Source organism: Stegodyphus dumicola, chromosome 11, assembly GCF_044657685.1.
Source record: "Stegodyphus dumicola isolate Sdum_Otavi_A_Nest chromosome 11, ASM4465768v1".
In the NCBI taxonomy this organism is placed as follows: Eukaryota; Metazoa; Arthropoda; class Arachnida; order Araneae; family Eresidae; genus Stegodyphus; species Stegodyphus dumicola.
This window is the reverse complement of record NC_140778.1, coordinates 108,278,244-108,292,410: the sequence shown is the minus strand read 5'-3', so window position 1 is coordinate 108,292,410 and position 14,167 is coordinate 108,278,244. Positions and strand designations below refer to the sequence as shown.

The 14,167-nt window shown below is 33.8% G+C and overlaps 1 protein-coding gene across 7 annotated transcripts in view; it reads left to right on the top strand.

Moving 5' to 3' along the window:
* The window catches only part of LOC118192466 (equilibrative nucleoside transporter 3-like), an 83,339-nt gene that overhangs the window by 36,920 nt on the left and 32,252 nt on the right, over positions 1-14,167 (top strand). For 6 of the 7 annotated variants that reach the window (XM_035363446.2, XM_035363445.2, XM_085827067.1 and 3 more), the window contains one exon: positions 5,220-5,270. The exons of the other annotated variant lie outside the window; for it this stretch is intronic. In XM_035363446.2, coding sequence (XP_035219337.1) covers positions 5,220-5,270 — 51 coding nt within the window. The remainder of the gene's footprint in view (positions 1-5,219; positions 5,271-14,167) is intronic. 7 annotated transcript variants of the gene reach the window in all.

The window sequence follows — 14,167 nt, the reverse complement described above, 5'->3', positions numbered from 1 at the left end:
TGCTTCTAATAAATCTTTCTGAAATGTGTCATTCCAAAGTTTAAAGCTGTCATATTATTCTTATGTAGCACAGATAATGCATATACTTATATTAGGACAAAAGGGAAAATGAAATCTTTTATCAAACAGTTCTTAAACTAACCTTTTATTAATAAATAGTAATAAAATAACAAAATGGCCATCTTTTGAGAGAGAAAAACGACATTTCACCATACTCAACATAACACTATTAACATTATCTTCACTGCCTTTATGCTTGCCTTTGTCTAAATAACAAGTAGTCTATTGTATTTCGCTAACAAGTAGTTTGCTGTTTGTATGTAAAATTTGCACTTGAAATTGTCAGCAACAGGCACACTCTTCATGACACTTAAATTGCCTTATAATGTTTTATTTTACTGAGAATTACTCTTAAAAAAAGATGATCTTTAAAAATATATCTCCATCTTGCTTCTATGAAACCATTGAGATCCAGCAATGTCTTAGTGGAGATAGAGAATGAGGATATATATGTAAGATAAAATGTATGAATCAGAATTATAACTATAAACATTAATTCTTCCTCTTTATTCTAAAATCGTAATTTGCATCATTTCTAGATCACTCTATGATCGGCGCAGCTCTGATGACGTAATCATTGGGAACTGAAACTGTCCTTGTAAACCAAAACTTTTCTCTTCGCGTGCTTCCATCTTTCATAACAACGCACTTCAGCTTTTGCTCTCTACTGTGCTAAGATGTAATTTCGCTGGCTTGCTTTCTATCTCAAAAATATCAAAAATGTAAATCTTTTGTGGAAAGGCACGACTAGAGTGCCAAGTCATCTGTGGCCACATAATGTCATTTGGAAATAAAAATGGAATTAAAATCGCTTCTACTGCCAAGTTTAATTTACAAAGTCAACACATTAGCTTACGACGCAGTCAGATTACTTCCTCTTCAATATAGGATAACTACGCATCTACAGTGTTCTGTCTTTTCCTTGTGCTTTTATTATGACAATTAAGCCGGTAGGATAGTTTCCTGCAGCCTGAAACCTCAATGGAAAATTTAATTCAGCTCTTCAAATCATCGTTTTGTGATAAATCCAAGATAATGTGAAAGAAGTGAATCATCAAATTTGTTTTTTCAGTGTTTAAAAAATAACAGATCATTCTTCTGCTATGGTGTTTTGCAAGTGCTTCAAAAAAAAATAATCACGCGTAGTGGTTACAGATTGAAAGTAATATCTCGATAAATTGAGAAGTTTAAATGTTTAGTGAAAAGGAAATCATCAGTGAATTACCGTTTAGGAATTAAGCATTACAGCGGGTTGAAGGTCGATCTGAGTTAGTGTTTGCAAGTATGTGCGACAGAAAATTATTTGCACTTCCGCTTTTTCAACAGCTCAAAAATTATTACATTCGTGTGAATCTAGCTCAGGAACTAAATTATTTAATGTGCTGCGGATTCTATAGTTTTCATTTCAACTTTGGTTAAAATTTCTGCAATTTGTTTTGAGAAAATCTTAAATTCTTGTTCATTAATTTTTCTAATTTTTCTTATTATGTGTGAGCAAATTAAGTAATTAATTTTAAGCTATTTAAATTATTCATAGGGAAGGATATAAGGATAAGTTTTTATGTTTTTGAAATTTTGTTGAGAATTTTGAATACGAATTTTATAATTATTCTAAAAATAAAGATGTTAAAAATAAGTGAAATTAGTACAGATAAGTAATATGAAATTATGGTAAATGCATGTTAAAATTTATGGGTTATTGTGTGTTAAGTATAGTATGCTGAGGGTGTACTGGTTCCTTCAACAGAGGCCTGTAATTACCTCTGTACAGTTGTTCCTTTTACCCTCTTCATGCAAGATAATGTTGGAGGCTCTCATTTTATGAATGCATGTAAATTTTTTATATTATTATTATTATTATTATTATTATTATATTATTATGGAATGTATTAATGCAGTTCTCAAAGGCCAGTTACCTTAATGCAAGGAACGGAGGCCTTTTCAAGTAACTGTCTAGGCACCCTGGGCGACCAGTGCAGAGAACAAACACACTGGTTAGCTCAAGAGGACAGCCCTATTGATGGATATGTTTGTTTAGAAGTATTGCGAGGCTTCCAGTTTGGTAAAATCAGGAATTGTAAATGAAAGATGATAACGGTGAAACCATAAATTCTGAAAATATTAATCCTATTATTTATGATGTTAAATTATAATTTATCAGTATAGAAATAAGTATCATAAATATTTATGTGCATTACATTTAACTATAAGTAATGATTATGTAAAAGTTTATTTTGTGATATTCTGTAATAACAAGAACCTTCTCTGAAGAATTATGATTATGTGAATTCTCAAACAAAAAGACTTTTTGGACCGAAATGCTGAAAAATTCAATAGGACTCTTAAAAATTAAAAATTTATTTTAATAAAATTGATATTTATAAATTATACTGTACAGGACAAAAATTTTATGATTTTTTTTTTTTTTTTTTTTAACATTTGCTAGTACTTTACCTCTTTCTCTTTAAAAAGGCTTCTCTGTCGCTACGCCTTTTTCTTTTTGAAGGGGGGAATATGTAAGATAAAAATGTATGAATCAGAATTATAACTATAAACATTAATTTTTCGTCTTTATTCTAAAATCGTAATAACTTCTTTGCATTGCGTCATTTCTAGATCACTCTATGATCGGCGCAGCTCTGATGACGTAATCATTGGGAACTGAAACTGTCCTTGTAAACCAAAACTTTTCTCTTCGCGTGCTTCCATCTTTTATAACGACACACTTCACCTTTTGCTCTCTACTGTGCTAAGATGTAATTCCGCTGGTTTGCTTTCTATCTCAAAAATAACAAAAATGTAAATCTTTTGTGGAAAGGCACGACTAGAGTGCCAAGTCATCTGTGGCCACATAATGTCAATTGGAAATAAAAATGGAATTAAAATCGCTTCTACTGCCAAGTTTAATTTACGAAGTCAACACATTAGCTTACGACGCAATCAGATTACTTCCTCTTCAATATAGGATAACTACGCATCTACAGTGTTCCGTCTTTTCCTTATGCTTTTATTATGACATATATATTTACACAGGGTTCGTAGCGGTTCTTACAAGTGCTTATAAGCCGTTATATTTGAAAATAAAATATAAAGGCCCTTATAGGTGCTTACTTTTTCTTTAAAGCCCTTATTTTCTTTTTTTTTTTTTTTTTTTTTTTTTTGTTTTTAGTGCTTATTTTTTGCTTTTAGTGCTTTTTTTTTTTAATCCTTTGTTTTTAATGAATGCACATTTTTCCCCCGTACCAAAGCCAAAACTAAATAAACAACATTTCTACCTTATATGCAACGTCAGATGGTGAATCATACTCCCGGAAATTGCTATTCCCCCCTTCCTCTGCATCAACTTAACCTATGGTGCGGACGACAGTACAGGCAGGTGCACGTCTATTGGCCAAAGAATTTCAAAAAGGGTAGAAAATTCCGGTACATTCGGTATTCTTTTCCTCCCACACAAATACTACACATGTTTGAATTTCTATCAAGATTTTAATAATCTGCATTCTCGTTCCACGTGGTCAGTTCATATTCATGTTTATTATGATCGTTATGCTTATATTATGAGCATATGTATGAATATTTATAATAATATAGTTGCAGTAACTGCTGAAGTATAGATAAACTTCCAAAAACGGGTGTGTTTTTACACAGATTAGCTTTCTAAGGAATAATATTCGGAATGGCTTAAATAAAAGAAAAGTAATCGAATAGTCAAAATAATTTCATTTTCTTTGCCAATACGTTATACATTACGGAGGTTGGGAATTTCTCTGCAAAATCTCTGATATTGAAGCAGTGGACTTTTTTTTGTCACTGTCCAATCTGGATTGAATAGGACTAAAAGTTTTTGCGGTCTACCCAACCCAAGGGAAGATTGATTCTATTCCGGAAATTTAATACAGTCTGTTGAAAATTAAAGTCTCTTTCTTTTCCTTTATTTAGTTCTTTATTCTCCAAATACTGGCTGGTGTTGATTCCGATTGCGTAATATCACATATGGAAGAATTACCATGCACGTATTGCGCAATAACGTTTGCGGTATTTTGCAGAGATAATTAATTTTGATGTTCAGTCTGAGATTTGTTTATGAACACTTAAAAGAGTTTTACTGTACTTTCTAAGCAGAATATTTCTCAATTCCGTTGGTCTATTTTTATATGATGCACATATCAAAATGTCAAAATCATTTATTTAGCCTAAATTTAAATCTAAAGAACAGCTACAATCTCCCCCACTCCTCTTTTTCAGTTACTATCTGGAATATTTGGGAATTTCCGAATATGCGGGTTAGTTAAGCTTTTACTGTTAAAGGATGACTGAATGAAGCAATTTCCTGTCTTCTGATTTCAGAAATGTACCTCTTTTTTATTTAAATTACTTTGCTTGGAATATATGTTAAGAGAAAACTGTTATGCAATGAAAATTTAGAAAATGTTCAGAATTTTGATTTAAGTGAAATTATTTAAATATTAATATGAGTGGGAAAATAAATTGTATTTATTATTAGGTGCCAAATGAATACAATTAATATGGTTTATTATTATTTATTTTCTATATTTTCAACTGAAATAGCATCATTAAATCTTGTAATATTGTTTAGTTCTGCATAGTTTTTTTTCCTCTTGTTGTAAACTAATTCTGTAAATTGAACAGTCATTTAAAATTAAAAAAAAAAAAAGTTAATTGTTATCCATTGTTGAGGTAATGCTCATTCTCTTAATAAATATTGCATTGCCCATATTTCAAATTACAAGTCTAATTTTTCTTTTAAGTTTATGCAGTTGTGTATAATGTAATTAGACAGGTGCTTATTTTTTCCTTAAAATGTGCTTATAGGTGCTTATTTTTTAACTAAAATGTGGCTATGAACCCTGTTACAAGAATTTAATAAACTTATTTGGAGTAATGTTAAAAATCAAGAAAAGAATTAACATTAAAACTATAGGCTAAAATGATCACTGAATTATTTCTATGCTAAAATGAAATATTAGTGAAAAATCAACTAATGGTTAAGCCAATGGGATATGTAAATATTAATTAATATATTAAATATAGAAAGAGAAATAATTTCATAATATTTTTGTTTCATTTACCATCTTAAGTATCTGTGAATGTATTTATCTATGCATTTGCAGTATAATGAATGCATTTAACCTTTGTAGGGGAAATGGTCTTTTTTGATCTGACACTTTTATTAATAATACTTGTTGGAAGTAAGTCTTATTTTTTTTTAAACTTTTGTTAACGTGTGAAATGGTATTTACTTATGTATGGAAATCTTTTGTTGTTTATTTGTTTATATTTATCCTTATAAGCAAGAAAAATTTTAATTTAAAATCAAATCAAACTTAAAGGAAGGGAATGAGTATAGCACAAACTGAGTGATGAAGATTAAAAAAAAAAAAAAAAATGCATGTTGAAAATTAATACGAGTAATATTATGCTTTAAATGTATGAATATTCACAAAATTCATAACTCATGAATAAGTATCGATATTTAAATTTTAGAAGTCAGCCTTTGGAGCATTATAACAATAATGATCAACCACAGTAACTTTCCTTATAGTTGAGGTGAAGCTTGTATCAGAAATTCAGCAGAAATTAAAAACACTTTTAACAATATATTTAAATTTTTAGTAACTATCTTTTTTTAGTAAGTATCTTTTTGAATCTTTTAATGAAATAATTTTCAGTAACCTGCTTTTCGTAATCTCATTCAACCTCATTCAAAAGTTCTTTTATGCACATTTAATTTATAGAATGCTTCAGTGACTTTAGATTGTTAAAAATCAGATTACAGACTTGGTAACATGCTCTGAAAATGGAGATTTTGCAAGTATTTTCACAAATAATATATTTTCATAAAATATTTTTAAGAAAAATGTACAGAAAAAGAAAAAAAAAATATTGATACAGAGTTAACCCCTTAAAGCACTTTTTTTTTTTTTTTGAAAAACGTAAAAAATGATTTTTTTTTGGGGGGGGGAGACAGAAAATAAATATATAGGTATGGTATAAGTTATTTTTTTGCAATTTCAGTGGTGGGAGGCTACTGGGGAGCAGGAGTGGGGTAAAAGATATAAAAAAAATATATATATATTATACAAACAAAGTGTAAACAATTCGATTACGTGCTTATTTTGCATTTCAAATTATTAAAATCAAATTGTCATACTTGCAAGCATAAGAATGACTAAATTCAGTTTGGTATGATGTACCATGAAGCATGGTACAGTACAAAGTACGTAATCCGGACGGCCATAATCCAGACCTCAAAGCCACAAACTTATGCGTGCGCGTTTGATGCACGTGTCTGCTACGCATGTGCGTAAAGCCAGTAAAGCATTTACACATGCATGCTTCCGATAGTGAAGAAAGTGACAGAGAGGTTATTGAAAGCGAAAAAATTTCGATTGACAAGTTAATCGGTATTCTCGAAGAAAGTGAAAGAAGTGACAGAGAGGAAGTGACAGTGAAGAAAGTGACAGAGAGGTTATTGAAAGCGAAAAAATTTCGATTGACAAGTTAGTTGGTATTCTCGACACAGCAATTACAGGATTTGAGCAGTGGAACTTTCTAACTGAACAAGAAATTATGTCTGTTTATTGAAGAGAGAATTAAAGAGAAAGTATTAGCACAAAAAGCGAAGCAACTTAAACAACTTACATTGAAAGAAATGTTTAATAAAGTAAATAAATAAATATTAAGCTTTTTTTTTTTTGTAAATTTTGATACCCTTTAGATCATAATTGAATCCTTTCATGGTGATTACTTCTATAGACAATCATCTCTTAAAGTAGTCAGTATTTCATAGAACTAACAATGTTAAATATCACTTCTGGTGAAAAAATAATTTTATATTGAAATTTAGCCTAATTTAAAAAATGGAATGCTAACAAGATTATAAGCATGTAAAATGATAGGAGGGCGCTCACCAAAAAGATAGTAATTCAAAATGTTAACCAACTTTTGAATTCTCTTAAAATGTGATCTAAATCTGAAGTAATAAATGTATAAAGATAATATGAGACTAATAAAAAAAATTAACAATAAATGGAAAATTTATCCTAGGGAAAAAAATGTTCCATTTAGTTATAAAATTAGAAAATCAACTTTTGAAATAAAATAACAAAATGTAGGACGCCTTCCTAGCATGCCTTCGTAGTGTAGTGGTTCTGCACACTGGGCTGGTATTCCAGAGGTCTGTGGTTTGATTCCCGGTGAAGGCAATTGCTAATTTTTCATCTCCCTGGCTTTTCCAGTTAACCTAATGTCTCTACAGTGGCGCCCGAACTAAAACGGTGTTGGATGATGATTCTCCTCACCCAAGATTTGGCGATTGGGTTCCCTAAGAACCCCAGTCGCCCTTTAAAGGGGGAGTATTTAAGGTATTTCTCCCGCCTTCCTAGCTTGCCTTCGTGGTGTAGTGGTTCTGCACACTGGGCCAGTATTCCGTAGGTCCGTGGTTCGATTCCCTGTGAAGGCGATTGCTAGTTTTTCATCTCTCCGGCTTTTCCAATTAACCTAATGTCTCTACAATTTATTGGAATAACTGTCTAAAAGAATCTTTTACATTTAGAAAAATGTACTACAGTCACAGCAAGCTGATGATGAAAGTACATTTTCTTGTTATAACAATAGATTTGGCATATATATCTCTCTGCTGGTAACTGTTTGGTGCATTTTGCTTTATAAAAGAAAATGTGAGTTGGCTGTTTTGTCACATATAGGGGAAAAAAATTAAAAAAAAAAAAAATTCCTGTCAAGAAAAAGGCAATTCGACTGAAAGTTTAACCATGGGTGGGAATAACCAGAAAGTACCTAAAGTACTAAGAAGCTTATACAAGGGGTGATCAAATGAAAAGGTACGAAACGACACGGTGGGTACAAATGTAGACTTTATTCAAAATATACACCATAGGCCTGAGCACAACGATCCCACTGATGAGCAAGCCGCGGGATTCCTTGTTCCCAGAATTCCAGTGGCCGTGACGAGACCCAGTCCTTCACAGCGTCCTTGAGTACGTCGTCCGAGTTGAAGCGCTTCCCTTTTAGGTGTTTCTTCAGTGGACCAAACACATGGAAATCACAGGGCAACATGTCCGGACTGTAGGGCGGATGGTCCAAAGTCTCGCACTTGAACTTAGCCAGTTCCATGTGTGTGACTCTGGAGATGCGTTATCATGGAGCAGAACCACACCCTCCGTGAGCAGTCCCGGTCTTTTGTTCTTGATGGACCTGTGTAGGCATCTGAGTGTCTCATACTACACATCGGAGTTAATGGTTTTTCTGTAATTCCACAAGTAGCGGATCTTGAACATAAAAAAAGATGGTGAGCAACACCTTGCCTGCTGACAGCACGGCTTTGAAGTTTTTAGGGGGAGATGACGACGCATGCTTCCACTGCATGCTGTCCCACATTGTGTCTGGCTCGTAGTGATGGTATCAGGTCTCATCACCTGTGACGATCCGCTCTATGAAAGCGGGGTCTTCCTGATACCGAAACAGATGTTGCAGTGCTAGCCCCATACACAGTTCCTTTTGCTTACTTGTCGATGAGATCGCTCATGGTGACAGTGTTTGCCTGGCCTGATCTTAGGTCATCACCCACACTCTCACGGCCTGCATGAAAACAGGCACTTCGTTTTCTGACATACTTGTCTGAGACACATTTCTCCCCCTAAACTGTCACCCCTAAACTCAACTGGCGATGAATAGCTGCCAATTTCTCAAAATCGAATAACACCTTGCTGCTCCTCAGTTGTTGAATTTTGCAACGCGAATGCTATCCTGTCCTCATAGAGACTGCACGTTATTTGGACACCGCTTTTGATTAGAGTTTCTGCTCTCTCCTGCACATGTGGGCGCCCGCGCATTATCTGATCCCAGTCAGAGACTCGAATTGCACCCCGAGATGTCTTGCTACGTTCTTCCATGGCGGAATATGCAAATATTGAACTGTTACATTTTTATGTCATTTCGTACCTTTCATTTGATCACCCCTTGTATATAAACTCCTAAAATGGCAAAATAGTAGTTTACCAGCAAATAATTCTAAGCGTCAATCAGTTCTTAAATTCTCTTGATGTGTACATTAAATCTGGAAGAAAAAAATGCATTGATTTTTTTTTTACATTAATAAAACAAAATAAATACTAAAGCCAAAGTCTATCCTTGAAAAGCAAATTATTTCATAAATACTTAAAATAATTATGCTTTAAAATGAGAAAAATATTCAGTTAAATATAATACTACAAAGAACAGTGCACTTATAAAATGACAAGCCTTGGTAAATACTTTTAAAACAAAGAAGAAAATGTGATTACATGATGTTGCAGTTATGAGTATATAAGAATCATTTAACTTTAATTTAAAATGATTTTCAAGTGCAGGATGTGTTGTACGTACCAGATTTTCAAGAATTCTCTGCTTGAAATAATAATGCTGTGTATTTGGAGACCTAATTAACCACCTAATTATATTAATTAATTACCTAATTAATATTTTGTATCTTTTTTGTAACATAGTTTGTTTTATAATGTGAGAAAATTTCAAAATTTCGTAATAAATATATAGGTTTGGATGTTGAAATTTTAAAATAATATATATCCGGTGATAAAAATTGTGATTTTTGAAAAATTGTAAAAAGGTGATAAATTATGTTATAGATTTGATGGATCTCCATTTAAAAACTGTTTGGTTCTTTCTGATTATCCTCAATCTTATCTCAAAAAGTCACCAAGCTAAAAGGCAAAAGACAGCAGCCATTTTCAAAAATGGCAGTGTACTAAGAATTACATAAAACAGGCCAATTAACAAAATTAAGAACACAAGAAATACCCATAATAAAAGGCTTACTATATTTCCCAACATATAAGACGCAGTGCGATTTCTCAAATTAAAATTTACAAAACATATTTGGATCAGAAAAAAAAAGGATCAAAGTACCTATTTTGATGATAACACCTTATATAACAATAATGGAACAATTATATTACAAAATTAGCAAATGTATCAACATTTATCTTCATAGAATCCCAGAATTTGCCATCACTGTTGCTAAAGTCATATACACAATTATTTTCACTTTGGCCATCACTTCTGCTGGATATGTCATATAAAATATCATCTTCAGTTCCATCTAGCATGTTGCTAATTCCATGCTTTTTAAATGACATTATGACCTCACTTGTAACTACTGCTTTATACCCTTTCAATCCATCCATTCAGCCATCCGTTGGGCTGAACATGAATTCAAATTCCATATGGAGATTTACATTTAGGTAACATTTTTAATTTAAAGATTAACAAAGGAGAGAGTTTTAAATTGTCAGCACAACATGCAAGAAGTATAGCACTTTTTTGTTTTTAGTTGTTGTTGTTACCAGAAGTTTTTATCATTATTGTCTTGACAGTAACATTCACTGTTATCATCTTTAACATCCATGTTTTATTTGATGGAACATGAAACTTAAATTTGTCATATGTGTCCTATTTGTCATATGTGTCCTATTTGTGCTATCTCAAAATGCATCTTTTTTTTTTTCAAATTTATGATGTATTTGTGGAATTTTGTCACATTTCTTGTATTCAAGTGGGAGTTCTTGTATTATTGTAGTTCTGGTATGCATGCACAGACCATTTCTTTTCATGAATCTTGCACTATGACGCTGTCCAGAAAAAAATGATATACATATATTTCATCAATTTTAATTTTCTTACATCAGTTAAAATCATTTTTGTTGAAACAGTAATCTTATTCTTCCTTTGATTTATTATCCCTTTCTTAACATGTTCCTCAAGTTTTGGCCAATTTAGGAGCACATGAAAGTTCTCTTATTCTTTTTTCATTTAATACGTCTTCTGCTTTCCATTCTCATATTATCATCTCAGTCCGAGGTGTACCAAAATGCCTTTCAGCTGCTCTCTCTCCTTTAAAGATTACGTCACAACTTCAAGTTTAAATGAAGAATTGTGCAGTCTTCTATCTTTAGATCTCATGAGGATACTCTAATTTTAATGCTTTATGCAATGCTTATTTTCTCCATGTAAGAGCAGATATAAATACTAAAGATAAAAGAACATATTACTATCATACTACTCAAGTTTGACTGCCTGTAGACTTTGAGTTTATTGCAAGAGATATTCTGATTCCATTGAACCAGTCACTGAACTGCTGTCATTTTGAGCTCATAAAAATTTCAGAATCAGAAGAACCCTTTTATTTTGAAGTGTGAAACATGATGTAAACAAACAAATGCAAGTTGAGTAGACATGGCAACTCCCATGAATTGTTGCTTGCAATCTAAAAGGTCAAGGAACTAATAAAGAAAGAATATTACCAGTTTCAAATGCAAGTTGGGCTTACGTGAGTGACATTGCAAAAAAGTGAAAAAAGTTAGAAGACTTTGGAAAAAAATAGCTTCCATACTATTCATGCGATTGGTTGCTGTGGTTTGATGTATGTTTTGTTATTGTTGGAGCATGATTTCAAGTGAGAAGTAATGCTATTTATCTGTTTTATAAAAAAGATGCATCTGAAAGCAGTTCTGTATTGCCCCTAAATAACTGCTATGAAAGCCATTTTCTAAGCTACTTTCAATATCGTGGCCCAACATGGGAAATTCTCAAAATAATGTTATTATTGATATTTGTAGTAAAGGGAACCTTTTTTTTTATGCCTGATGAGGGAAAAATATTTAATACACTGACTACCAATAAGTATTTGGACACCTATGCAAATGACGATATCTGCGGTCCTAAGGTACCTCACGTAGTCTGCCAGTATATATCATGTAGGAAACAGCATCGGCTTTAGTCGCATGCAAGATGCCTCGCAGTTCAGAGCTCTCTGATTTTGAAAAAAGTATAATTATCGGGTATCACAAATGTGGCCGATCCTTAAGGGACATATCTAGCGATCTGAAGTACCCAAAATCGACAGTGGCCTATGTGATTAAGACGTGGAAGGTGAGCGGTTATTGTCGGAATGTGCCCGGAGTCGGCAGATCAACGAAACTGGGAGATAGAGACCGACGAGTGCTGTCCAGAGAAATTTGGATGAACCGCACCCAACCGATGGCCCTCATCTGCGAGGAGTTTCAACAGGCATCCGGGAGTATTGTTTCAATGAATACTATCCGTAAGGAAGCACATCTGCTAGGTTTTCATGGTTGTGCGGCTGCCCATAAGAATTTGATCACAAAGTCCAGCCGCGCTGCTCGGTTAATGTGGTGCAAAGCACATCGAAATTGAACCATAGATCAGTGGAAATGGGTTCTTTGGAGTGACGAATCAAGGTTCACCCTTTTCCGTTCAGATGACAGGGTCTGGCATCTACGTGGAGAACGTCTCCTGCCAGAATGCATTGTGCCAACAGTCAAGTTCGACAGAGGTGGAATTATGGTCTGGGGGTGTTTCTCGTGGTATGGGCTGGGACTCTTGGTCCTTATTCATGGTAAGCTCAACTCCGATGCCTACTACACTATTTTGGATGACAATGTACTTCCTACGTTGTGGCAGTTTTACGGGTAGGACCCCTGTTACTTTCAGGACGACAATGCCAGTTGTCATGTTTCGACGTTAACCAAGCCTTGATATGGTGCCAATTGCATTATCCATTCATGGTGGGAAGTGTCTACTCATCAGAGACAAAAGTTGGAGAACTCTTGTGATTGTGTCAGCAAGGGAGCTGTTGGAGAAGCAGAAATAGGATCAGTAGAAAGATGTGTCTCGTGCAGCCAGGCATTCTCATGTTGAAATGTAAGCTTAGCGATACATGAAAGGAAGAGCAACACCATGGAGCATAGGATCTTGTCTACGTATGCTATGCTGTAATGGTGTCATGGATGACAACCAAAGGGGTCTGGCTATCAAATGAAATGGCACCCCATATCATAACTCCTGGGATCAGGCTGTGTGGCATACAGCAGTCAAGTGAGTATTCCACCACTGTCTTGGACACCTTTAAATAGGTCTTCACTGTTCAATGGAGCTCAGTTTTAAGTGGGACTAATCTCTGAAAATAATTCTAGTCCAGTCTGAGATCCCAGCTTGAATGCACCCAGCACCACTGCAAGCATGCTTAGTAGTGGAGGGGCAGTTGTTACCTGTGCATCTCTGCAACTTCACCCCCCACACACACATACACTGAGTCCCCTTTCAATGGTCATTGCAGCAACTGGTGTCCAGTTAAACATCGATCGTTGATAAGGACACATCAGGGTCTTCAAGGGGATGATTGGATAATCATTGTGTCTTCAGTCTTGGTCATCTTCTACCTTTTCACATGTCGTGCAGCCTTGGTTCAGCATTCCTGCCTGCATTGTTGAATGGTACCATCACTCCAACCCAAATATAGAGTGATCTTGTGATTTGACCACCCTTCTTCCAATTGCACATCCTCTCTCAAAGGTGACATGTTTACGAAGCGTTGGTACTATAGTCCACGTGGGTTGATGAAATCACATTCGCATGCCTTATCATTGGAACGTTCTCTGTTTTACACATCATCTGGATGCTCCATTGTAATACATAAGAGCTCCAGCCAGTCAGTTATTGGCTGCTAAAAGCTAATTGTTTGTGTAATCTATAAGGTATTGTAAATGTTTGAAACGTGTACGAAACTACATCCTACTTCTTCCGGGTATGTCACTTTTTGTTACAGAGTGTACTTTTCAGGATAGTGTGGATAATCAGAAAGTACCACATTTCCTTTCACTATATCTGATACTTCTAAGAGAGAAATTTTGAAATGAGTAATTTGTTCCTTAAATAAATATATGTATGAAAAATTCATTGAAAATTATTTGAGTATTAAATAACAAAAGTGAAAAAATTGTTTCGAGTGTACATCTTTACCTTCAAGGCAAAAGTTTTGGCATATTTTCTTAGTTTTAGGCTTAGTTGTGTCTGTACTATGCAATATGTAAATGCATTCAAATATTGAACTTTATTGTTATAAGCCTTTACAGTACCTTTACCACCAGAATTCTTTGAAATACATTATTTTCTGTAACTGCAAAATTTTATTATTTTGATATTTCAACTGATCTGTGCTTAGACATTGTTTTATTTATCTTGAGGAAACTGCATGCAGTAGAAATTTAAA